Source organism: Cherax quadricarinatus, chromosome 38, assembly GCF_038502225.1.
Source record: "Cherax quadricarinatus isolate ZL_2023a chromosome 38, ASM3850222v1, whole genome shotgun sequence".
Taxonomy (NCBI): Eukaryota; Metazoa; Arthropoda; class Malacostraca; order Decapoda; family Parastacidae; genus Cherax; species Cherax quadricarinatus.
In genome coordinates, this window is record NC_091329.1 from 23713394 (window position 1) to 23737920 (window position 24527).

At 39.1% G+C, this 24527-nt stretch overlaps 1 protein-coding gene across 3 annotated transcripts in view; it reads right to left on the bottom strand.

Annotated features, from left to right (window-relative positions):
• Pif1 (Pif1 DNA helicase) overlaps positions 1–24527 on the bottom strand; it is a 93154-nt gene that overhangs the window by 59305 nt on the left and 9322 nt on the right. For all 3 annotated transcript variants that reach the window (XM_070092178.1, XM_070092179.1, XM_070092180.1), the window contains exons 2-7: positions 21817–21960; positions 21035–21323; positions 11748–11855; positions 11294–11408; positions 10253–10387; positions 268–401 (exon numbers count right to left, since the gene is read on the bottom strand). In XM_070092178.1, coding sequence (XP_069948279.1) covers positions 268–401; positions 10253–10387; positions 11294–11408; positions 11748–11855; positions 21035–21323; positions 21817–21960 — 925 coding nt within the window. The remainder of the gene's footprint in view (positions 1–267; positions 402–10252; positions 10388–11293; positions 11409–11747; positions 11856–21034; positions 21324–21816; positions 21961–24527) is intronic.

A 24527-nucleotide genomic window follows, 5' to 3' on the forward strand; every position in this document is an offset into this window, starting at 1 on the left:
ACAAGTTCATCAGCTTCAGCATGAAAGAAATAATTTACTTCCACTGTGCTAATAGTTTTGACTTTCTGTTGTAAATATTTATTGTATATGTTTCTAAACTGTTGTGTTCTGAGCACCTCTGCAAAAAGAGTGATTATGTATGAGTGAGGTGAAAGTGTTGAATGATGATGAAAGTATTTTCTTTTTAGGCATTTTCTTTCTTTTTGGGTCACCCTGTCTCGGTGGGAGACGGCCGACTTGTTAAAAAAAAAAAAAAAAATGGCTTACTTTAAAGAAGACTCCATCAACCATAGAAATTTCATCAACAATGAGATGCTGGCATTTTCTCCACTGTTGGGCAACCACTTTCCTCGATGCCAGCTGGATACATTGTTCAAGAGAAGCCTTTCCACTTCCAATTCCTGAAAATAACAAGAGAGAAGCATTCTTTCCTTCAATATATCTATTCGAATTAAATTGTGTAATTTATAAAGCACTAGAATCAATTGGTTATTTAGTACTTAATAAAAAGAGTTGAAAGCATCATTATTAACCAAGGTATGGGCGGGAATTGAACTTGTTGCTAGTGAGTCGTAAAACTCCAGACCAGTGAATTAGCCATGGTTTATTTGCAACTGTGTCATTATGATTTTGTGAGGCATCATTATTAACCCTTAAACTGTCCAAACATAGATCTACGTTTGCATGTGTAGTGCTCCGAATGTAGATCTACGTTTTCTTTACATAAGAAACAATGTAAATCGAACGTAGATCTACGTTCGGAGTGCTATGCGTGCGAACTTAGATCTACGTTTGGACAGTTTAAGGGTTAATTTGCTGTCATCATTACCAATTTTCAGCAATGCCAGAAATTTGTTATTACTACCAGTTTGCTGTTATTGTGATCAACCTACTGTCATACTGCATAAAATTGTAACATTGAACAATTAAAAGTAATTCTTAGCCCAATAGCTGCAGTTCAAACCACATCCATAATTAATGTAATCCATTTCAAATTCCATAAAAAATTTGGAAGAATTCTCCCAGCTATTTAGGCCAAAAATATATAAGTACAGTGGAATCTCTACTTGCAAGCACATCCATGTGTGAGTTTTTCCAAATATGAACAGTCGCTCAGTCGATTTTTTGCTTCCATACGCGAGCGAAATTTCCGTAAGCGAGCAGGCCTCAAGGGAGGTGCCTTGACGCTGGTGAGTGGCTCTTGTTCTTGATCTAGGGAATTGTATCTCATTTGTTTGTTGGACTATCTTATTGAAACTTGGGCAATGTATGATGGAAAGATGCTTCTTAACCCTTTGAGGGTTTTCGTCGTACTAGTACGTTTTACGCGTAGGGGTTTTTGACGTACTAGTACTCATAAATTCTAGCGGCCTCAAATCTAGTGGGAGAAAGCTGGTAGGCCTTCATATGAAAGAATGGGTCTATGTGGTCAGTGTGCACAGTCTAAAAAAAATCCTGCAGCACACAGTGCATAATGAGAAAAAAAAAACTTTGACCATTTTTTTTGAATAAATCAGCGACTTTGCAGTGTATTTTCGTATGGTATTTATTGTTGTATTCTAGTTTTCTTGGTCTCATTTTATAGAATGGAAGACATATTACAGAAATTGAGATGATTTTGACTGGTTTTACAAAGAAAGGTGCCTTGAAATTGAGCTCAAAGTAGCAGAAATGTTCGATTTTTACCAAACTTCAAAAGTAAACAAATCGTGCCAAGCGTGCAATACACGTCAACTGGTGAGTCTAATATTCTTTCACAAGTGCACCAATAATATTTATACCATTTTTTACACTAATGCAGTAGTCTGCATAACAGTAAATCTTATATTTTTTGTGAAAATAAAAATTCAAAGTGGAAAGCAAAAGAATATAAGAGGGGACTTGAGACATGACTAATGACTAGAGGAAATGTCATTTTAGTGCCAGGAATGTCTTTCTTGTTTATTCTGGACCCTATTCCGAAATTGGCATCTTTTGAAATTTGTGTGAAATTGGCAAAATTGTTAAATTCTGACCACTGTACTGGATAGTTGAATTTCATAAATGAGTGGTTTCTTGCATCCATTCGATAGAAAAAATGTAGTTCTAGCGAAATATTCATGTTTTTTGTCGACTAGTACAGTGAAATTGGCCGAAAATGGGGCTCAAAGTGGGCAAAATCGCCGATGCATAAACATCGCCGAGACCGTTAACTTTGCGAGAGCATAATTCCGTAAGTTTTCTATCAAATTTCAAACTTTTGGTGTCTTTATGATCGGGAAAAGATTCTCTATCTTTTCATAAGAGAAAATAATTTTTTTTTTTTTTTAAAATTTGGCCGACCCTGAGAACGAGTTTCGGAGAGGGCCTGTCGACCCTCAAAGGGTTAATGTACACCAAAAATGAAAGAAATCAGACGATAAATAATGGGGTTCAATTCTCAGCCATTAGCCACCCCTTAGCGGTATTTTCGTATGGTTTTAAGGTTGTATTCTTGGTTTTAAATGTTCGATTCTTTGGCGATGTTCAAGAGTAAAAAATAACGTCATTGCACATTCCAATATGCTTGCTGGAAGTCCAAGCCCCTCGCCCACAAAACCTCCTTTACCCCCTCCCTTCCAACTTTTTTGAGGATGACCCCTACCCCGCCATCCTATCCCTACAGATTTATACGCTCTCTAAGTCATTCTACTTTGATCCATTCTCCGTTTGACTAATGCTTTCAGTAACTCCACACCTACTCCTAATTTCCACACTCCAAATTCTCTGCATAATATTTACACCACACACTGTCCTTAGACAGGACATCTCCATTGCCTCCAGCCACCTCCTTGCTGCAGCATTTGCAACCCAAGCTTCACATCTATATAAGAGTGTTGGTACCACTATGCTTTTGCACAATCCCTTCTTTGCCTCCATGGATAATGTGGCATGCAAAGAGTACGTAACCTTTATTCGGCACATGTACACACCCTCATTTACAGGCTATCTCCCCCAACCAGCGAACCAGGTTGCTAAGAGTTGATGATGGGGCCCCGTCGTTCAACTAGTGACCAGATTCCAGCCAATAAGATGGTGGTTTTGGCAATCGCAGAGGTTATGTGGGTACCACTCTCCTGTCTGCCCTTGTCATTCCCATTCTAGAGCTGGTTGAAGCATGGTCTGCTATCTTGTGGCTTCTATTTCTGCCTTGCTTACTGTGGAGTGCACTATACTTATCACTGTACATAGTGTACATATTGCTGTTCTAAATTGGTGAAGGATAATATAAGTCTAAACTTTTTCTGCTGTGTTTATTTTGCTCCCATTACACCCGGGATAACAGGCCATTTGGAATCCTGGGTTGTAATATGGGTATCCTGTCTGAGAGCTGGAGCTGGACTTAGAGAAATGGTTGAGCTTAGGGTGAAGCTCGTAGCAGGAACATTGTGCAGCTTGCTGTCTGGCACTGCATTAGCTTTGCCTACACTTTACAAATTTTGTCAGTTTTGTTATGGTCAGCCTTGCTATTGTGTGATCGTTCAACAGCTCGCTACTAGCTTGTTCGGTGTGCTCGCTTCGCTACGGTCAATCTTCTAGAACAGTGTAGCTGTCTGGCATTGCTTTACAAATTTTGCGTGTCAGTTGTTACTAGCCTGTTCGGTGTGGAGAATTTTGCAGTCGGCTTTGCTTGTATGCGTATTCTGCAATCATACTGTGCATAGCTAAACGTGTTCTGCAAATTAACGTGTTACGTTGGGGTATTCTGCAATCGTACTGTGCATAGCGAATAACTTATGCCACCTAGACGAGTCAGACGTCTGGTGTCGGCATATACTTTGCATAACCTACCTAAATTGTCCCTACAGCATTGTTGGCAAATTGCTAGTTCCATTGGCATTAAATACAAACGCACTCTCACAGTTGCGCAACTGCTTTCACTGATTGCTGACAAACTTATAGAAGAAGAGATGGCACATCAGACTCCTCCCTCTACGGGAGCTAGGGCAAAAACTCCTATGTTCTCGCAGGAGGAATATGATACACCTATGGAGCAAAATGGTCAGTATAGTGCAGCTGGGTTGTCTCAAGGTGAATCGGCGTCGTTGGCACTTGAGCTGGCAAAAATCAACCTTGAGCAAACTAGGGAACAGAGAGCATTCGCAAGGGAAGAATTTGATAGGGAAAGAGAAAGGAGGCAGTTTTCGCATTCTGTAAATGATTTTAGTTTACAAAAAGCAGTACAGCTTGTTCCCCGCTTCAATGAGGCCGAACCAGAACAATTTTTCAAAAGCTTCGAAAATCAGGCTCGAGCCTTGAGGTGGCTGGAACAGCATTGGGCATCGTTGGTTCATACAGCATTATTGGGTAAGGCACAGGAATTTACGTCAGCATTAAATGACGCTGAATTTTCTGATTATCAAGTAGTGAAGACCACAGTGTTGGGAGCATATACATGTATCCCAGCCAAATACAAAAAACCTTTTAAACTAAGCAGGCAGCAGCTTGGTCAATCCCTCGTGGATTTTGTAAGACAGCAAACCAAAGCTTTTACCAGCTGGTATAAAGCAAGTGGTGTCTCTACCTTTGAGGAGCTGGTGCAGCTTATTCTGATTGATAACCTGCTGGAGTCTGTGGGACCAGAGGTTCGAGTCTTTCTGCAGGATCGTGACTTAACGACTGCATTGGAGGCAGCCAGGTTGGCCGATACCTTCGAAACTAACCACTCCTTGTCCGAGCGGTCCCATCTCTCTTTTCAACAGCCTGGCATGAGCAGAGATCGTCAACCTTGGAGAATGAAGTGCCAGCCGGAGGGAGAATGTCTACGTCAGCCAACTAAGTCACCTGGTGAGCCACGCTTCTCAACATATGGTCCACCTGCAGAGAGGCAAACTACTCATGGTGCATCTCGACAACAGTATCCAGAGAGACACCAACCAGAACGACACCATTTGCAACGTCAGCAGGGAGTAAAGGGCAAGCCTGTCGTCTGCTTCCTCTGTAACAAAGTAGGTCACATCCGTCCCAAGTGCCCCCATAAACCCCAACCCATTGGGAAAATCTCTAATATCCCTAGTAACATGTCCCCTAGAGAAGTAGAAAAAGGTATGGCCCCTTATTATCGCAAGAGTCTTATTTCCCTTCAGGAAAACCCAGAAACAACTAAAGTAAAGACCTTTAGAGATACTGGAGCATATTGCTCACTTGTAAGAGAAGGAATATTACCCCTTTCAGAGAATACTTCCTTGAATTCCTCTGTTTTATTGGAAGCATTTGGAGGAGCTATATATTCTGTTCCTTTGCATAAAATTTATGTACAGTGCAAATATTACACTGGGTACTTGACTGTAGGTGTCTCAAAAGAATTTCCCATGAAAGATGCCATGTTATTACTGGGTAATAACATTACTACTGTTAGTTTGTGTCCTGAACCTATAATGATTAATTCTTCTCCGGTGTTGGCCATAACTCGGGCAACATCCCAAGGGTTGTCTGGAGGGAATGTTGACCTATCCTTGGATGACTCCGATCTCGGAATAGCCACGTTGTTTTATGAGGCACACCGGCCGGAGCCTCGTAAATCAAGTGAACAGACACCAATCAAGCCTTCCTATTCCCAGGTTGCAAGATTGCCAGATGTCTCTGTTTCCATGCCCGAGGGACTGTCCTTCCGGGAGGAACAACGAAAGGACCCTTCTTTAAAATTCACTTTTCAGGCAGCCATGGGTAAATCCTCTTTGGGTCATCCGGTCAAGTATGAAGTTAAAAACAATTATTTGATCTGCACTGAGACTGGTAAGGAGATAGAGGGCCGGCAATTGTTTAACAGATTAGTAGTTCCAACAAAGTATAGACCTCAAATATTAAATATAGCTCATAATACGTCATTAGGAGGTCACTTAGGAATTACAAAAACCTTGTATAGAATCACAAAAGAATTTTATTGGCCAAAATTAAAGAAAGATGTGAAGAATCATATTAGGTGTTGCCGAGAATGTCAGCAAGTAGGGAAACCTGGACATTCCATTAAACCTGCACCTCTCCAACCTATACCTGCTGATGGAGAACCTTTTGCAAATTTAATTATAGATTGTGTAGGTCCACTACCTAGGTCAAAGTCTGGAAATCAATATTTATTTACGATTATGGATAAAGTAACCGGATATCCTGAAGCAATTCCCATGCATAGTATTAATACTAAAGCTATTCTCAAAGCTTTAACCAAATTCATTTCTTGTTTTGGCATTCCTTAAACTATTCAAAGTGATCAAGGTACTAACTTTACTGCCAAAGCATTTAGGGAAGTATTAACTAGGTTAGGGATAATCCACAACTTATCCACTACCTATCATCCTCAGTCCCAAGGCACCTTGGAAAGATTCCATCAGACGTTAAAAACTATGATGAGAACTTTTTGCATGCACTTTCCTACAGACTGGGATGAATCACTACCCTTTTTGCTGTTCTCAGTACGAGAGATGGTGCAAGAGTCTACAGGGTATAGTCCGTTTGAGCTGATCTTTGGGCACAATGTACGAGGTCCTCTTCGGGTGCTCAAAGAAGGATGGATGGGAGAAGACGTTAGCTCAACACTCTACAACCTGTCTTCAAGGTTGCAGGAGGCACGTCAGTTAGCCAAGGCTAACCTGAAGACAGCTCAAAGTAAGATGAAACAGAGGTATGACAGAAGTGCACAATTCTGCTCCTTCCATCCAGGAGACAAGGTGTTGGTGCAGGAACCTATTCCTGGCCACACCTTGAAAGCTAGATTTATGGGACCTATGCAGATTGTAAGTAGATTATCTGATGTAAATTATGTGGTAGCTCCCATTGATAAGACCTCAAAAACTAAAACTTACCACATTAATCAATTAAAGTCTTTTCATACACCAGATAGTGTCCCAGTAATGACTCTGTCCTCTACCTCTGAGGACGACTCTGACTCTTTGCACTCTATCTCTGAAATTAATATTAAACTTTCAAATTCTGTCCTCCTCAAGGATCCTAGCCCTTTAATGGAGGGATTATCTGAAACGCAAGCAACAAATTTAACGGAGCTTCTACAGTCATATCCTAATATTTTTTCGGATGTGCCGAAAAAATGTACGTTAGGTTATCATGGTGTAGATGTGGGAAACTCTAAACCAATTAAACTCTCCCCCTACAGAGCTAATCCTGAAAAGCAAAGGCTACTTCAGCAGGAAGTAGAATTTTTGTTAAAGCATGGTTTAGTGGAGGAGTCATCTAGTCCATGGGCTTCACCGTGCATCCTTGTGAAGAAGGCTGATGAAGGGTTTCGTATGTGTACAGACTACCGTAAGGTGAACGAGGTCACAATTACAGATGCTTACCCTCTTCCTCGTCTGGATGACGTAATTGACTTTGTGGGTAAGGCTACTTTTGTGTCCAAGTTAGATCTCCTTAAAGGTTACTATCAGGTACCTTTGACGGATAAGGCGAAGGAAATCTCTGCCTTCATAATTCCAGGAGGTCATTATCAATACACAGTTACCCCCTTCGGAATGAAAAATTCCCCCTCTTCATTCCAGAAACTTATCCATCAGGCTATTAAAGGACTTGAAGGCACGGCAGCGTACCTAGATGATATTGTTGTGGTGTCTGAAACTTGGGATCAACACCTACTTAGACTTAAGGCTCTTTTTGAGACCTTTAAGAGTTCTCATTTAACAGTTAATTTATCTAAATCTTCCTTTGGCCAGGCCACTATCACTTTTCTAGGCCATGAAGTAGGTAGTGGTAAAGTTGCACCTAAACTTGCTAAAGTTCTTGCTATTAAAGATTATCCAGTTCCTCATGATAGGAAATCTCTTCAACGTTTCCTAGGCATGATAGGATTTTACAGAAGATTCTGCAAGAATTTCTCAGATATTGTAGCCCCTCTTACCTCTCTTACCAGTCACAAAGTTCCCTTTAATTGGACCTCAGACTGTAACACTGCTTTTAATAAAGCAAAAAGATTATTGTGTACTGCATCCATTCTCTTGTCTCCAGACTTCTCCAAACCTTTTTCATTACAGGTTGATGCTTGTGAGTCTGGGGTTGGGGCAGTACTATTACAAATCGGGAACAAGGAGTTGCAACCTGTAGCATACTTTTCAGCCAAGTTCCAGCCACATCAGAGGGCTTACTCTACCATTGAAAAAGAAGCCCTCGCGCTGGTACTGGCTTTGGAGCATTTCGATGTTTATGTGGGCCAGACATCGCAGGTGGTCACACTCTACAGTGATCACAATCCTCTAGTATATCTCCAAGCCAGGAAGAACCACAACACAAGGCTTATGCGCTGGACGCTAAGGCTGCAGCCCTATAATATTTCCATTAAATATATTGCCGGCAAAGAAAATATGTTGGCAGACTCTTTATCTAGAGTCTAATATTTTTATTTATTTAGGTTAGGATGTTATTTGTGGTAACCCCTTTTCACGCTCTTTTTTTTTTATCCCCTGGTGTGGGGTTTTTTTTTAGTGAGGGGATGTGGGCTACCTTCCGCCTGTATCTTGGACCTATGCAAGCCTGTCTGACTGCTGTCTCACTCTAAAGTTTAGAGTTTGGCGTTTGGTCACGAGAAAAGCTGAGCTCTATCTAAGAGTTGGATGGTGGAGAGGAAAGACGGTCCCATTATTTTGTGCCATGGCGGCACGATTACCACTGGGAGGTGGCAGCCTAATCCTGAGCCTTCTCGGGGTGGGGGTGTGGCATGCAAAGAGTACCTAACCTTTATTCGGCGCATGTACACACCCTCATTTACAGGCTATCTCCCCCAACCAGCGAACCAGGTTGCTAAGAGTTGATGATGGGGCCCCATCGTTCAACTAGTGACCAGGTTCCAGCCAATAAGATGGTGGTTTTGGCAATCGCAGAGGTTATGTGGGTACCACTCTCCTATCTGCCCTTGTCATTCCCATTCTAGAGCTGGTTGAAGCATTGTCTGCTATCTTGTGGCTTCTATTTCTGCCTTGCTTACCATGGAGTGCACTATACTTATCACTGTACATAGTGTACATATTGCTGTTCTAAATTGGTGAAGGATAATATAAGTCTAAACTTTTTCTGCTGTGTTTATTTTGCTCCCATTACACCCGGGATAACAGGCCATTTGGAATCCTGGTTTGTAATAGATAATGTTTTTTGTCTCCACAGATACCTCAATGCACCACAAACCTTTTTTACCTCATCAATTCTATGCTTAACCTCATCCTTCATAAACCCATCTGCTGACAAGTCAACTCCCAAATGTCTGAAAACATTCACTTCTTCCATACTCCCTCTCTCCAATGTGATATCCAATTTTTCTTTATCTAAATCATGTGATACCCTCATCACCTTACTCTTATCCATGTTCACTTTCAACTTTCTACTTTTATAAACCCTCTCAAACTCGTCCACTAACCTTTTCAACTTTTCTTTAGAATCTCCCATCAGCAAAGGTAACTGTGTTAACTCCCATTTTGTATTTGATTCCCCATAATTTAATCCCACCCCTCTCCCCAACACCCTAGCATTTACTTCTTTTACAACCCTATCTATAAATATATTAAACAACCATGGTGATATTACATCTAAGACCTATTTTTACCGGGAAGTAGTCTCCCTCTCTCCTATACACCCTAACCTGAGCCTCGCTATCCTCATAAAAACTCTTTTACTGTACACCATTTAGTAACTTACTAACTTACTTCTGCATTATCCTCCTATATCCCTTTGTAGGCTTTCTCAGTGGGGCATATTTTATACAGACTTCATATGCCTGTGCATTCAGTTTTTCTATGCACAGGTGTAGGTTAAGAGTGCTCCAAACTGTTTCCCCAGAAAATATCAGAGCTTAATTTTGTCTGAATTATCTGATTGCTAAATTTACTGAACATTCCTTCACAACAGCTACATCCTATCTATATCTTAAGATTCTCTACATATGATTTTAAGCCTCTTGATACTTCAATGAGGTTGTGATCAGAGTATGCTGTATTTGAGACTGCTATGACTGATTAGTTCCTCATTAATCATGAACATCAAGTCAAGCATATTTTCACTTCTGGTAGGCTGTGTTATCTGCTGGTTCAGGGGAAACCTTTTACAAAGCCCCAACAGCTCTCTGGTATGTATCTATAGGGTCAAGGTACTTCTAGGTACTAATTCTGGTACAATGCTATTGTCTGCTATTTAACATTTCGAAGGGTGAAATCTCCAAGGATAATATTTCTTCTATTCTCAATATATACATCTCTCTCCACTGGTTCAAACAAAGCCCCTGGTTCACACAAAGTTAACTTACCAGCAAATGCATGAAGGGTGGTGCCACCAATCTGGCAGGCTGCCACACCAGTGCTAGCCGTCACAAAGGTAACATCAGGAGGAAGGACACCAACTATGCGCTTTAGGAGAAAACTCTTACCAGTTCCTGCACTGCCTAAAAATGTAACAAGAATATTAGTTTAGATAATGTTGAGTCATTTACATTAAACAAAAGTTGAGAGAATTTTGGGTACAGAAAATGTCCACATCATCATATTAAGGTTTATGTCATTGTCTATATACAAAGTAAAATGTACTTGAAGGTAAGAAAAACTAACAATAAAGGAAGAATTTATTATTTCACAAACCTAACTATTTTATCAATATAAAACCAGATAATTATCTTATTTTCATATTTTCTGATGTAAGAAGACAGAAGATAAAAAATTATAAAAGGACAAAGAAAAGGTTGTGTGTAAATGTCTGATGTGATTTCACCTTTAAAAATACCTCCCACAAATATTAGCAGTATTGGAAACTATCATTATTAACATCTCAGAGACACTACCATCATGGGAGACTAGTAATAATATCCCCAACACACATTACCATCATGAGAGACTAGTAATAATACTGTCCACACACATTACCTTGGGAAAAATGGGAACTAGTAGCACCACACCTATAACTTGTCCAAATCAGTACCTGAACAATTTCACCCACCAAGAATTAATTACAGAAATTCCATGGAGAAGTGTGTTAAAATCCTCCTCTATTTGTAAACCATGCATATCATTGCAGGTACCTGAAGGATACCTGAAGTATACTTCTTGGGGTCACTGCCAATGCAGCCCAGTTCCAGAACAGGCCTCCTGGTGGACCAAGGCCTGATCAACTAGGTTGTTAATGCTGGCCACATGCAGTCTAATGTGCAAAGCAGCCAGGCTGGTCAGGAACTGATTTGAGGAACTTGTCCAGTTTCCTCATGAAGATAGCGAGGTTTGTTGGGACCTATGCATGTACTACTCTTAAATATACAGAGTTTATTAGTTAAACTTTCTAAGGAAAACTATTTACCTACCAGTAAAGAAAATATTCCTGCCAGACTGTACTATGCTTAGTACTCGTTTCTGCTCAGTTGTAAGAAGTAGTCGATTCATAAATCGTGGCACTTTAGTTGTCAATGAGGATGAATCCTGATGAGGAGCATATTTTAATTAATTTCCATTCAGTTACTAAAATGAAACTGAAAGTAAATTGTAACAACCTGTTTAAAAGTCTTATGAGACAAAGAATTCTTTATATTGTAAATACATGTTAAACAAATGTATTAATAAATTAAGGTAATTTTTTCTATTTGAACTGTGGTGAAGGACTTATTTATACTAAATGTACAGATATAGTATGTGAATGCTAGGTTCAAAATATGTATATGTCCAATCATGTATCATATGTGAACCATAGTTTATTACAGTAAAAATTTATTTATAGCATTATGTAAATTTGCATGACTCAGAGGAAACTCCTTATAATACCTTTTCATCCCTCTTGCGCTTGCTGGAGACTGGAGATTCACCAGGAACATTACCATTCCTTTCCTTAAGGATCCTGTGGCCCTTGTTGTTCCTCACAGTCTCAAACTCCTGTAGGAGAAGAATTAATATTATTTTCCTTGTTTTTAAGAATCCAAGAACCATTAACAGAATAGCAACTGGTGGATAGATCTCTTATAACAGAAGAACTGAATCCCACAATCACTTTTTGCCCCATCATTCTTCCAGATTTCCTTTCCTGTGCACTCGAACTCTCTCACTGGACTGCTAACTGTGAAGGCTTTAAGCATCAGGCAGCTGCCTTTATCAGTAACAAAAAAACCACATACCAGTTACCCCACCTGGAGAACATTATTCAAAACTGTAGTTCTGCTTAGTTGTCAGAGTTGGTAGACAATGAAAAATACACCTTTTGCATAGCCCCTAGTCTGTGTGCAATGGAAGAATCCTGCTGAGTGTTCAGTAGAAACAACAACAGGAATCCAGTGATGAGTATGTGAAGAAACAGATGATATTAACCAATCAGTGGCTGGCATACACAAGTATGGTATGCAAACCTCACATAAATGTTCATTTCAACAGCTTCCATCACTTCTTAGGACAGGGAAAAGATAAATACCTTACCTTTGATTTTCCTAAAGGTTTAGTTACTTTCCACATCCACATATTTAATGATCAAGATGATTTAGCCAGAATCCTCAGTTGAAAACAAGAACCAACCAAAGAGAAGGATCTTTCCTTTAATAAGTTTAAACCTACTATTGGATAGTTATAAGAGACATTATGTGGATCTTAACCCTTAAATGGTCCAAATGTATATATACGTTTTTTCAACATCTGAAAGTATGTAAAAAAAATGTAGATCTTCTTTTCTGTTTTACATTTGAAAACGTGTAAAAAAACTTTTATCTACATTTTTTTTTGTTACATTTGAAAATATGTAAAAAAAAAGTAGATCTACTTTTGTAGCACTACGAATTTGAACGTCTATCTGTTTGGACCGTTTAAGGGTTAAGGAGCACTTGTTCACGGATAAACACATGTGATTCATCTCTAATTAAAGTACAGTGGAACCTCAAATTTCGAACTTAATCCATTCCAGGAGCTAGTTCTAAATTCGAAAAGTCTGAAATTCGAAGCAATATTTCCCATAAGAAATAATGGAAATACAATTAATCCGTTCCAGAAACCCAAAAATATTCACAAAAAAAATACATTTTTTTATTTTATATTTTATTATCACACTGGCCGATTCCCACCAAGGCAGGGTGGCCCGAAAAAGAAAAACTTTCACCATCATTCACTCCATCACTGTCTTGCCAGAAGGGTGCTTTACACTACAGTTTTTAAACTGCAACATTAACACCCCTCCTTCAGAGTGCAGGCACTGTACTTCCCATCTCCAGGACTCAAGTCCGGCCTGCCGGTTTCCCTGAACCCCTTCATAAATGTTACTTTGCTCACACTCCAACAGCATGTCAAGTATTAAAAACCATTTGTCTCCATTCACTCCTATCAAACACGCTCAAGCATGCCTGCTGGAAGTCCAAGCCCCTCGCACACAAAACTTCCTTTACCCCCTCCCTCCAACCTTTCCTAGGCCAATCCCTACCCTGCCTTCCTTCCACTAGACTGATACACTCTTGAAGTCACTCTGTTTTGCTCCATTCTCTCTACATGTCCTCTGGATAACAGTTTTGGTAATCCCGCACCTCCTCCTAACTTCCAAACTACGAATTCTCTGCATTATATTCACACCACACATTGACTTAAACATGACATCTCCACTGCCTCCAGCCTTCTCCTCGCTGCAACATTCATCACCCATGCTTCACACTCATATAAGAGCGTTGGTAAAACTATACTCTCATACATTCCAAGGACAAAGTTCTTTGTCTCCACAAACTCCTAAGTGCACCACTCACCCTTTTCCCCTCATCAATTCTATGATTCACCTCATCTTTCATAGACCCATCCGCTGACACGTCCACTCCCAAATATCTGAATACATTCACCTCCTCCATACTCTCTCCCTCCAGTCTGATATCCAATCTTTCATCACCTAATCTTTTTGTTATCCTCATAACCTTACTCTTTCCTGTATTCACTTTTAATTTTCTTCTTTTACATACCCTACCAAATTCATCCACCAATCTCTGCAACTTCTCTTCAGAATCTCCCAAGAGCACAGTGTCATCAGCAAAGAGCAACTGTGACAACTCCCACTTTATGTGTGATTCTTTATCTTTTAACTCCATGCCTCTTGCCAAGACCCTCGCATTTACTTCTCTTACAACCCCATCTATAAATATATTAAACAACCACGGTGACATCACACATCCTTGTCTAAGGCCTACTTTTTACATTTTCTTCTTTCTTCTTTCAACACACCGGCCGTATCCCACTGAGGTGGGGTGGCCCAAAAGGAAAAACAAAAGTTTCTCCTTTTACATTTAGTAATATATACAGGAGAAGAGGTTACTAGCCCCTTGCTCCCGGCATTTTAGTCGCCTCTTACAACACGCATGGCTTACGGAGGAAGAATTCTGTTCCACTTCCCCATGGAGATAAGAGGAAATAAACAAGAATAAGAACTAGAAAGAAAATAGAAGAAAACCCAGAGGGGTGTGTATATATGTGCTTGTACATGTATGTGTAGTGTGACCTAAGTGTAAGTAGAAGTAGCAAGACGTACCTGAAATCTTGCATGTTCATGAGACAGAAAAAAGGACACCAGCAATCCTACCATCATGTAAAACAATTACAGGCTTTCGTTTTACACTCACTTGGCAGGACGGTAGTACCTCCCTGGGCGGTTGCTGTCTACCAACCTACTACCTATTTTTTTACATTTTATAGAGATTAATTACAGTTTTACATACACACAACAAATGCTATAGTCTTTAATTATGTATAGTAATATAAAATAACATTTTTACTTACCTTTACTGAAGAATGGTGATGGCATCTGGAAGAGAGGGAGTTGGGGTTATTGTTTGGAAGGAGAATCCCCCTCCATGAGGACTCCCGGTATCAAAGCCCTCTCTGGGGTTGCTTCCCTTCTCTGTATTTTAATGCCACTAGGACCAGCTTGAGAGTCATTGGACCCCAGTCTCACAAAATAACTGTCTACAGTCCTCTGTTTCTGTCTCACAAAATAAGTCTAGTCTCACAAAAGAACTGTCTACAGTCCTCTGTTTCTGTCTCACAAAATAACTATCCACAGTCGTCTGTTTCTGTCTCACAAAATAACTATCCACAGTCGTCTGTTTCAGTCTTACAAAATAACTGTCCACAATCGTGTTTGTCTCACAAAATAACTCCGCAGTCATCTGTTTCTGTCTCACAAAATAACTCCACAATTGTCTGTCTCACAAAATAACTCCACAGTTGTCTGTTTCTGTCTCACAAAATAACTCCACAGTCGTCTGTTTCTGTCTCGCAGAATAACTGTCCACAATCGTCTGTTTGTCTCACAAAATAACTCCACAGTTGTCTGTTTCTGTCTCACAAAATACAGTGGACCCCGGTTTACGATATTATTTCATTCCAGAAGTATGTTCAGGTGCCATTACTGAACGAATTTATTCCCATAAGGAATATTGTGAATTAGATTAGTCCATTTCAGACCCCCAAACATACACGTACAAACGCACTTACATGAATACACTTACATAATTGGTCGCATTGGGAGCTGATCGTAAACTGGGGGTCCACTGTAATTCCACAGTCGTCTATTTCTGTCTCACAAAATAACTGTCCACAGTTGTCTGTTTCTGTCTCGCAAAATAACTGTCCACAATTGTCTGTTTCTGTCTCACAAAATAACTGTCCACAGTCGTCTGTTTCTGTCTCACAAAATAACTGTCCGGAGTCCTTTGTACATCCTGGCAAGCTCAACAAGTCTCACTCCAATCTCATACTTCTGTATTATTTCCTTCTTCACATCTATGGTGTTTCTCACTTTCTTTACCACAGGGGTACCGTTAGCAAGTTTCTTTGGGCCCATGGCAGCTTATTTCACAGCCCCACAAGCACTACACAATAAATAATCGTAAAATGTGTGAATGAGATCGCAGGTTAGTGTTCACTCAAGCATAAACAAAGCTAGACTGCTCACGGCGCCTGCTCGGGGACGCGGACAGAGTGGGCCAGCGGACAGGTCCGGTACCCAGCGGTCCGAAAATAGGGGCGCGTTCGATAATAGGGACACAGTTTGTCCGAAAAAATGGTCTTGTTTTCGAAACATTCAATATGTGATACATTCGATTTTTGAGGTTCCACTGTACCAGTAATGCTGAACAGGGTCAGGATGACTGATGTATAGGAAATTTACTGTTAGGTGTTCTAGAGCCTATCCCACCAAGAAACAGGTCAACAATATGGTAGCTTTTTATCAGGATAACTTTTCTGGAAGAACTAAGATCCATTACATTATTGTATATACAGGGAACTGCCTGATTACAAAAGATGCCTTAGATATGCAACAATTACTACTCTATATAAATACAGGGTTGAGTACAGAAGACAAGTACAGGTACTACTTTTCATGTCATCAGGTCCCCTGCTCACAAATCAATTTAGGACTATACTCAAAAATCATCTCATCTCTCAATAAACAAACTTAATTACAAACTTAAAAATGTATGTATTTATCATAAATTGTACTACCTTATATTAATAAGAGAGTAAAATATTGAATATTTGTATTCTGCCACTCTTCACCTGTCTAGAGTTAAGTAGTCTATAAGTATTAGGTTAAGTCAGCCTGAAATGCCTCAGTATGATAGCGGCTTTCTTTGTACCAATCAAATTATGAAATGTAAATACACACTGTAACTTTAGCAAAGAAATGAAATTTTATTACTTATTATTTTATTTTTATCACAAGTTGGTCTCAATGTGTCATGCTTAAAAACATTCTTTCACATAAAGTGAGTTACAGCTTATCTTAGGATCAAAGTAGAGGCTTATTCTAACAACTGAAGGTCTCATGATGAATACAGACTCTTACTTACACCAAGATCATCTCATCAGGTCTCTTCAATTTTTTTCTCCAACAAAACAAGAAAAATACTAAGAAAGACTTTTGCCAACATCAGTGAAGATCAACATACAGAGCATTTAAAAAAAATTATTATATACAACACTTAATATACTTCAAATAGTGCAAAGTTCCTGAACTGTGCACCATGAAACATGTGATGGTAGAGGAAAAAACTAGGGAAAAATCGACCAGCACTGATGGCAATCAATAATTCTCTTTATCTTTTCATAACTTATTAACCGTCTGAGTATTATTCATAGGATATATATCTCAAATTTCATGTCTTCCTTCAAGTGTTCTTACTTCAAAGAGGTTAGCAATACACTTATTACTATTTCCTGAAGGTAACATTTTCTCCTATTGTCGTTCAGAATGAAATACCCTCTTCATCAAGGATCTAAAAATACTCACTGGTCTTGTATTACAAGCAAAGTATGAAAGAGAAACAACCAGAGTATAAATTGCGTCATGTTTTGATGGAGCTAGTCTTTGTATCAAATTGCATGCAACTAATAGCCTTCATCTTAAGGTAATTCAATGGCTTACAACTGGCAGTCTGCTCAGACAACAAGCTTGCACATGCCCAACCCCAGGTTCTAGGCTCTGCATGTCAATTCTGTTATTTAACCTGATTGGGAAAGTGTTGACTATCGGAGTGAGGGGAGGGGGGCCACATTTCTCTCCAACTTTCTTGTACTTGTGGGAATATTTCTGCAGATCACCTGCCCTGAAACACATCAGTACCACACAAGTAGGAGATCCACTAATACGAAGAACCACAAGTTTCCATGCTGTCTCCTTGTTCTTACATCCTTTAGTAAGGGCAACACTAATGATGTCACTGGATTAGTCAGAATTCCAGTATCTGTATATCTTTTAGCCAGTTCCTTTGTTGAAAGAAGTATTAGCCTTTTTTTAGAGTAAATCTAGTAATGTAACTTTGAGAAGCCTTGATATTTATTGGGAACTTCCACATAGACCCTTCTGATTAAGAATACCTAAAAGGCAATGTTTCTAAAGAAATTTTAAAGCATAGAAACTATCACTGTAACTGCGTGGTCTTTGAAAGTAGCAAGTACTAGTATGTATATTAAGTCTAATCCATTTCTCACCATACTTATGAAACAAATACCCTATATAACACAAAAAGAGCATTTCTACTGGCCTGGAGAAGACATCTATATGATTCATTACAAAGAGCTACATACCATTAATCTTCACACCAGAGAGCTAATGGTTACCTCTCACTCTGAGATTAGACTTTATTCTGAAGAGCAAGATTTAACAAGACAAAGTATGCCAGAGATGATTTAAAGATAGTATGTTTAACAGAAGATTCCAAATATAACTAGTGACAACTAAGTGACTGTTTACAACTACCAAGTTTGCACCAAAGGCATTTTCTCAGAAGAACATTTCATACCTTGTGATTGTAAAGTGAAAGGACACAAGTGAAACTAACGTGACATTTTATTGTGGCAACATTTCGCTCTCCAGGAGCTTTGTCAAGCCGTTACAAACAGTACATGGACACAGAGGGTATATATAGGCTCAGAGTGAGGGGCAATACTAGTGGTAGTAGTAGTAGTAGTAGTGATATAAGTTGTAGTAGTAGTATTAGTAGTAGTAGTAGTAATACAATATGTTAGAACAATTAACTTGCACATGAGTAAAAGGATATAAAAGCTATTACTTGGGAAACATAAAAATAGGTTAGACAAATATTTCTATTGGAGGCTGGATAGAGAAGGCCTGTTTCAGTGTTCATTCTCTGTAATGTGCTTGTGTAGTATTAACAGGAGAGACTATGTGATGGCAGGGTTTACTGTTTTCAGGAGGATTCTTACTATGACTTCAGAGATGGTGAAGCTGCCTTTGTTTTGTTTAATTGTATTAGAAACAGCTACTAGTGAAGATTCAAGGCACTTGGGTCTGCGGAAATTAGTTTCTTTGATCACTAATTTCCGCAGACGCAAGTGCCTTGAATCTTCACTAATAGCAGTTTTTAATACAATTAAACAAAACAAAGGCAGCTTCACCATCTCTGAAGTCTTAGCAAGAATCCTCCTAAAAACAGTAAACCCTGCCATCACATAGTCTCTCCTGTTAATACTACACAAGCACATTACAGAGAATGAACTAAGAAATCGTAATGACACGATTGCAAATAAACCATACCCCCGGCCGGGATTGAACCCGCGGTCATAGAGTCTCAAAACTCCAGCCCGTCGCGCTAGCCACTAGACCAGCTAGCCACAATAAGATTCATCCAACTAGGTATATTTCTACACCATAGGAAAGTTAGCACAGGCACCTCTGTGACCACAAATGCAAGTTTTTACAGACGAATCTCCAGCTAGCGTGGCCGTGACGAACTCTAGCTCAAGTCCCTTCACTGCCGTCAACATGACTTAAGAAATCGTAATGACACGATTGCAAATAAACCATACCCCCGGCCGGGATTGAACCCGCGGTCATAGAGTCTCAAAACTCCAGCCCGTCGCGCTAGCCACTCGACCAGCTAGCCACAATAAGATTCATCCAACTAGGTATATTTCTACACCATAGGAAAGTTAGCACAGGCACCTCTGTGACCACAAATGCAAGTTTTTACAGACGAATCTCCAGCTAGCGTGGCCGTGACGAACTCTAGCTCAAGTCCCTTCACTGCCGTCAACATGACTTAAGAAATCGTAATGACACGATTGCAAATAAACCATACCCCCGGCCGGGATTGAACCCGCGGTCATAGAGTCTCAAAACTCCAGCCCGTCGCGCTAGCCACTAGACCAGCTAGCCACAATAAGATTCATCCAACTAGGTATATTTCTACACCATAGGAAAGTTAGCACAGGCACCTCTGTGACCACAGAGGTGCCTGTGCTAACTTTCCTATGGTGTAGAAATATACCTAGTTGGATGAATCTTATTGTGGCTAGCTGGTCTAGTGGCTAGCGCGACGGGCTGGAGTTTTGAGACTCTATGACCGCGGGTTCAATCCCGGCCAGGCCTTCTCTATCCAGCCTCCAATAGTAAAAAATATTTGTCTAACCTATTTTTATGTTTCCCTGGAGTTTTGAGACTCTATGACCGCGGGTTCAATCCCGGCCGGGGGTAGTATCGTGTCATAGCTTTTATATCCTTTTACTCATGTGCAAGTTAATTGTTCTAACATATTGTATTACTACTACTACTACTACTACCACTAGTATTGCACCTCACTCTGAGCCTATATATGCCCTTTGTGTCCAAGTACTGTTTGTAACGGCTTGACAAAGCTCCAGGAGAGCGAAACGTTGCCACAATAAAATGTCACATTAGTTGCACTTGTGTCCTTTTACTTTACATATTGTCGGTAATTCTACCAACTTTATTACATACATTGTGATTGTTTCATTACTAAAGTAGATTAGATATAGAATGTATAGGCAAGCAATGATGGTTCACTACTCTTAGTTTCCTGAAGTTGGTTTACAGAGCGGCTATTTGCCAAGTTATGGAAAGGTTCACACTTAACCTCAGGGCATATCTAACATGACATGGATTATAAACAAGGTTGAAAAACAAATCTTGTCCTGACAGTGTTACACTCATAGCAGAGTATGGTACATACCATTACAAATAAGTCACATCCTGCCAACACAGACAGGGGAGTGTAGAAGTAAAATAAAAGACTGACTGAAAAATGATCCATGTCCATTACTGGTATAACAAGAGGTGTACTGACAAGATGCTAGTATTCCATCTGGTTCATGAGACTATTCACAGAAAGTAATTTTTCATACTCATTTTACACTGTAGATGTGGTTCAGGCCCATGGTATCAGTAAGTACCTGACCAGCCAGGCTGTGGTTTGTATGTCAGTTTGCTTAGAGCCAGCAACAGCAGCCTGGTTGGTCAGACCCTGACTCACCAGGAGGCCTGGTCTCTGACCGGGCCAGGTATACTCCAGGTATTAAGTTCAATCAAGTCATAATCATTTAATTCACTTATGGCTATGTATATTACACATGAACAATTACAAAGAAAACTAGGGCAGTGCACAGCAGCAGATTCGCATGAACTGTTGGTATTCTTATATTGTATTTTATAAAGCGCTAAACTCATGTGGGTTATTTGTGCAAACCCTCACAGAGCTAGAGAAACCTGTATATTAATTGAAACTTATGATTATTCCTGGCTGATTTTTAATTAAAAATAAAGAAAATAAGACATATTTTACCTTCAATGTAAGTGGGCTGATTTCTTCAAAAGTTTTAGGAAGGGTTGAGAGGAGACGTTGCCTGGCATTAACAATACCAGACTTATCCAGCATAGTATGCTTGCTTGACAGCATCTTCATAAATACAAGAAGTTGATTTGGTGGAGCATTAGCTATCAAGAGATTTGAGTTGAGATCCTTCAGGCTGATAGTGGCCTTGCCCTCCTTCATGAAGCGTTTGTGAACTTGGAAGTCTCTCAGTGGGAACTTCAGGGAATGCTTTGGACCATCCATGCGCAGAATAATGTCCCTGAATAGAAATTGATCCAGTATCATCAGAACGCAGTACTGCTAGTTTAATCTAACCACTATCTTATTTTACTGGCTGATAAAAAGGCAAAACCATTTAATTAACAGGAATATAGTACATGTTATACATACTACATACAAATAATTATTACAAGTATTAAAAATGTTAAAAAAAAAAAAAAAAAGGTAAGTAACCCTAAGTGCATACTAAAATGAATAAATAAAATAAAAAAAGACACATGCACATTAATTTATTTATTTATACTGTACACAATAGTGTGACTTTTTTGCAAATGAAACTAAGACAGTGAATCTAAAACTGGATAACATGTATTATGAAGGCCTTTTCATAAGCTATTCAATTTTGGATTCACTTTTTCAATTGCTCTTACAAAAGTCACACAACATATAGTAGCTTTATAAGAGAGCCTTCTGTACTATAAATAAATTTACAAGTTCAAGAGCTACAAAAAAAAATAATTACAGTACTGTACCTGAATTCATTGCGTCCCAAAATGAGCTTGATTTGTTTGTGGGTTACGGACTTAATAACCGTTCCTGAAGCTGTTAGTGCTTCTACAGTGAGAGTGCATTGAAGACATGGTGCCTGTAATGTTTCTTTCTCTGGGGTCTGCATCCTATAAAATGAAAGTTGTCATTAAAACTTTAAACATATAAACATGAAACTAAAATGAGATTTACAGGTGTGAGTTCTGTAGGTGTAATGTCCTGGTAGAGTTCCTGCACTCTGAGGATTGAGTAGGATAGTTTATTTGGTGGATCATCAGAAATGTTACATCAGTGCTCTTTTAGAAAGACAGCTACGGAATGAGTGATGGTCAATATGCATTCCTTCTTTGAGGCATCCTGACTTAATGGGAAATGGCTTGTGATGATGCTTTTATTTTTAAATGAATACAATACTAAAGCATTACTTTTCACTGTAGGCAATCTTAAACTAAAATAACCTTACCTTATCTAAATTAGCATACCTGACAACACGAAATGTTTGAATAGTTGGAGACAGTATCATAATTTCATGGAAGCTTGAATTAGCGATACTGTGACAGTACAGAGGAACCATCACTGTTTCTGGTCTATTGAGCCAATCATGTGGTTCGACCTTGCATGAAAAAACCCAACTGCACGTTTTAATAGTTTACAAGCAACAAAAACTGAACAGTGAACTCATTAAAAGTTCTTTTGAAGCACAACTGTTTATCTAATAATTTGTCAAGAACAGTGAAGTGCTGTCATCAAGCACATATAACAGTAACAAGTCTGTGAGTGTTAACATGCTGGCTGTAAGACAAGCATAATGGCAGTTTACAAGCAAAAGCCATATCACAGTTGTGAAAAACATACATTAAATGTAGCAAAGCAATTCATGCAGCAGTCTGCCAGGATCAACAGTGTAGTTAAGTGATTTTTTGTATAATTCTAAAGCTGCAATTGCTTATTTGTGGTAATCAGAGCAAAGCTCTTGGTGTCCCATGTTCATTATTTAGTTCATTATAAATTTTGTTTATATCCAGTTCTTGTAACACTTACTACCTCTTGTAAATCCTTCCATCAATCTACCACTATCCTTTCAGTGGCTCTTCTTTCTTAGTTAACAGTTATAGCTTCTTATTCTGCCAGCTGATGGTGTTCGAGTTTTCCTAATCAATTCTTTGTGTCCTTTTATTACGTTATGTGTGGTTCTTACATATCTTTCCCTCCTATCAACCAAACACTCCAGTCTTAGATCTTGAAGCCATTTTGTATCTTGCCTTTGGACTTTTTCTTCCTTGTCCAAATTTCTTTTAAAAGTGCAAACACCGTAAGACATTTATATATTTTAATATTATTCTAATATTTTTTTTGTTGTAATTAATGAGGAAGCAACAAATTATTTTAAAATTCCAAAGTTCGTATTTTTTTAGTTATTCCAGTCACAGTACTGTGACTCTCTATACAATGACCAGTTCTGAGAATTTCACCCTTGCTGAATGCATGGGCAACCAGGCTGTTAATGCTAGCCATTCCAACATGGCTGATCTGGAACTTGTAGGGCTAAGTGGTTCAGTTTCGTATTAAATTCTTGCATGTTTGTTCCAGAAATATTTCTGATATCTGCTGGCAGGAGTTCAAAGTGTCATGAGCAATAGATGTTGACAAAAGTGTCCTCTGACTGTTCTTATGTCATCCTTGCTTTTCACTGGGTTTATTCTATGCTTCCTTCCATATTTTTTTCATTTCAGTAAATTACTGTGATAGTGTGTAAATTTCTAAGCTGACCCTCAAGTATTTTTGCTTAGTAATCCATAAGAATGCTTTTATAGTACTGGTGATATGAACAAGGATTATTCTTATGGAGATTATCCAGTATATAACAATGGAGAAAAGTTTAACTGAATTATTAACTAGGAGGGTTAATAACCAAATAAAGCCACTATATATGGCTTATTTCCACTGGGGACCCTAGAACCACTTGCCCAGGATGCAACCCATAACATGCATATGGCATCTCGCCCCACCTGATCTTGATCACTCCATGGAAAGTAAATAAATAAAAAATACTGGTTTACACAATATATTATTATTATTGTTATTATAATCAAGGGGAAGCGCTAAACTCAGAGGATTATACAGCGCATGGGGGGATGTGGAAGGCATCCAGGCTTAATTCGGGGAACTGGAGCACAGATCCAATTCCCTAAATCAAGAGCCCCTCACCAACATCAAGGAACCTTCCTTGAGGGGGGTTTACACAATATAGCCTTTGTTAGTTTCCTGTATGGTGCACCTATCTTAACTGCACACCAGTCAATATATACCGTTTCTTAGTACCTAATTACTGCTAGGTGAAGAGGAGCAACAGATTCAAGGAAGATTTCCAGTCATCTCACTGACGTTTAGTTATCAAATTATCAGAAGTCTGTAATACTGTTATAATAGTGAATAGTTATCCCATATGTATCTTTAGTAAAACTATTTGCAAAGATAACCAAAGCTAACCTGAATTATTGATGTATAATTTACGGTTATAGTTTAAACAAGTTAGTGACCTTATTAGACAATGTAGAGACATATCTAACTTCTCCATTCATTTAGACCTGGTCGCAGACCGAGCCGCGGGGGCGCTGACCCCTCAAACCCTCTCCAGGTATAGCCATTAACACTCATTACAGCTTATAGTCATTAAAACTCATTATAGCTTAGT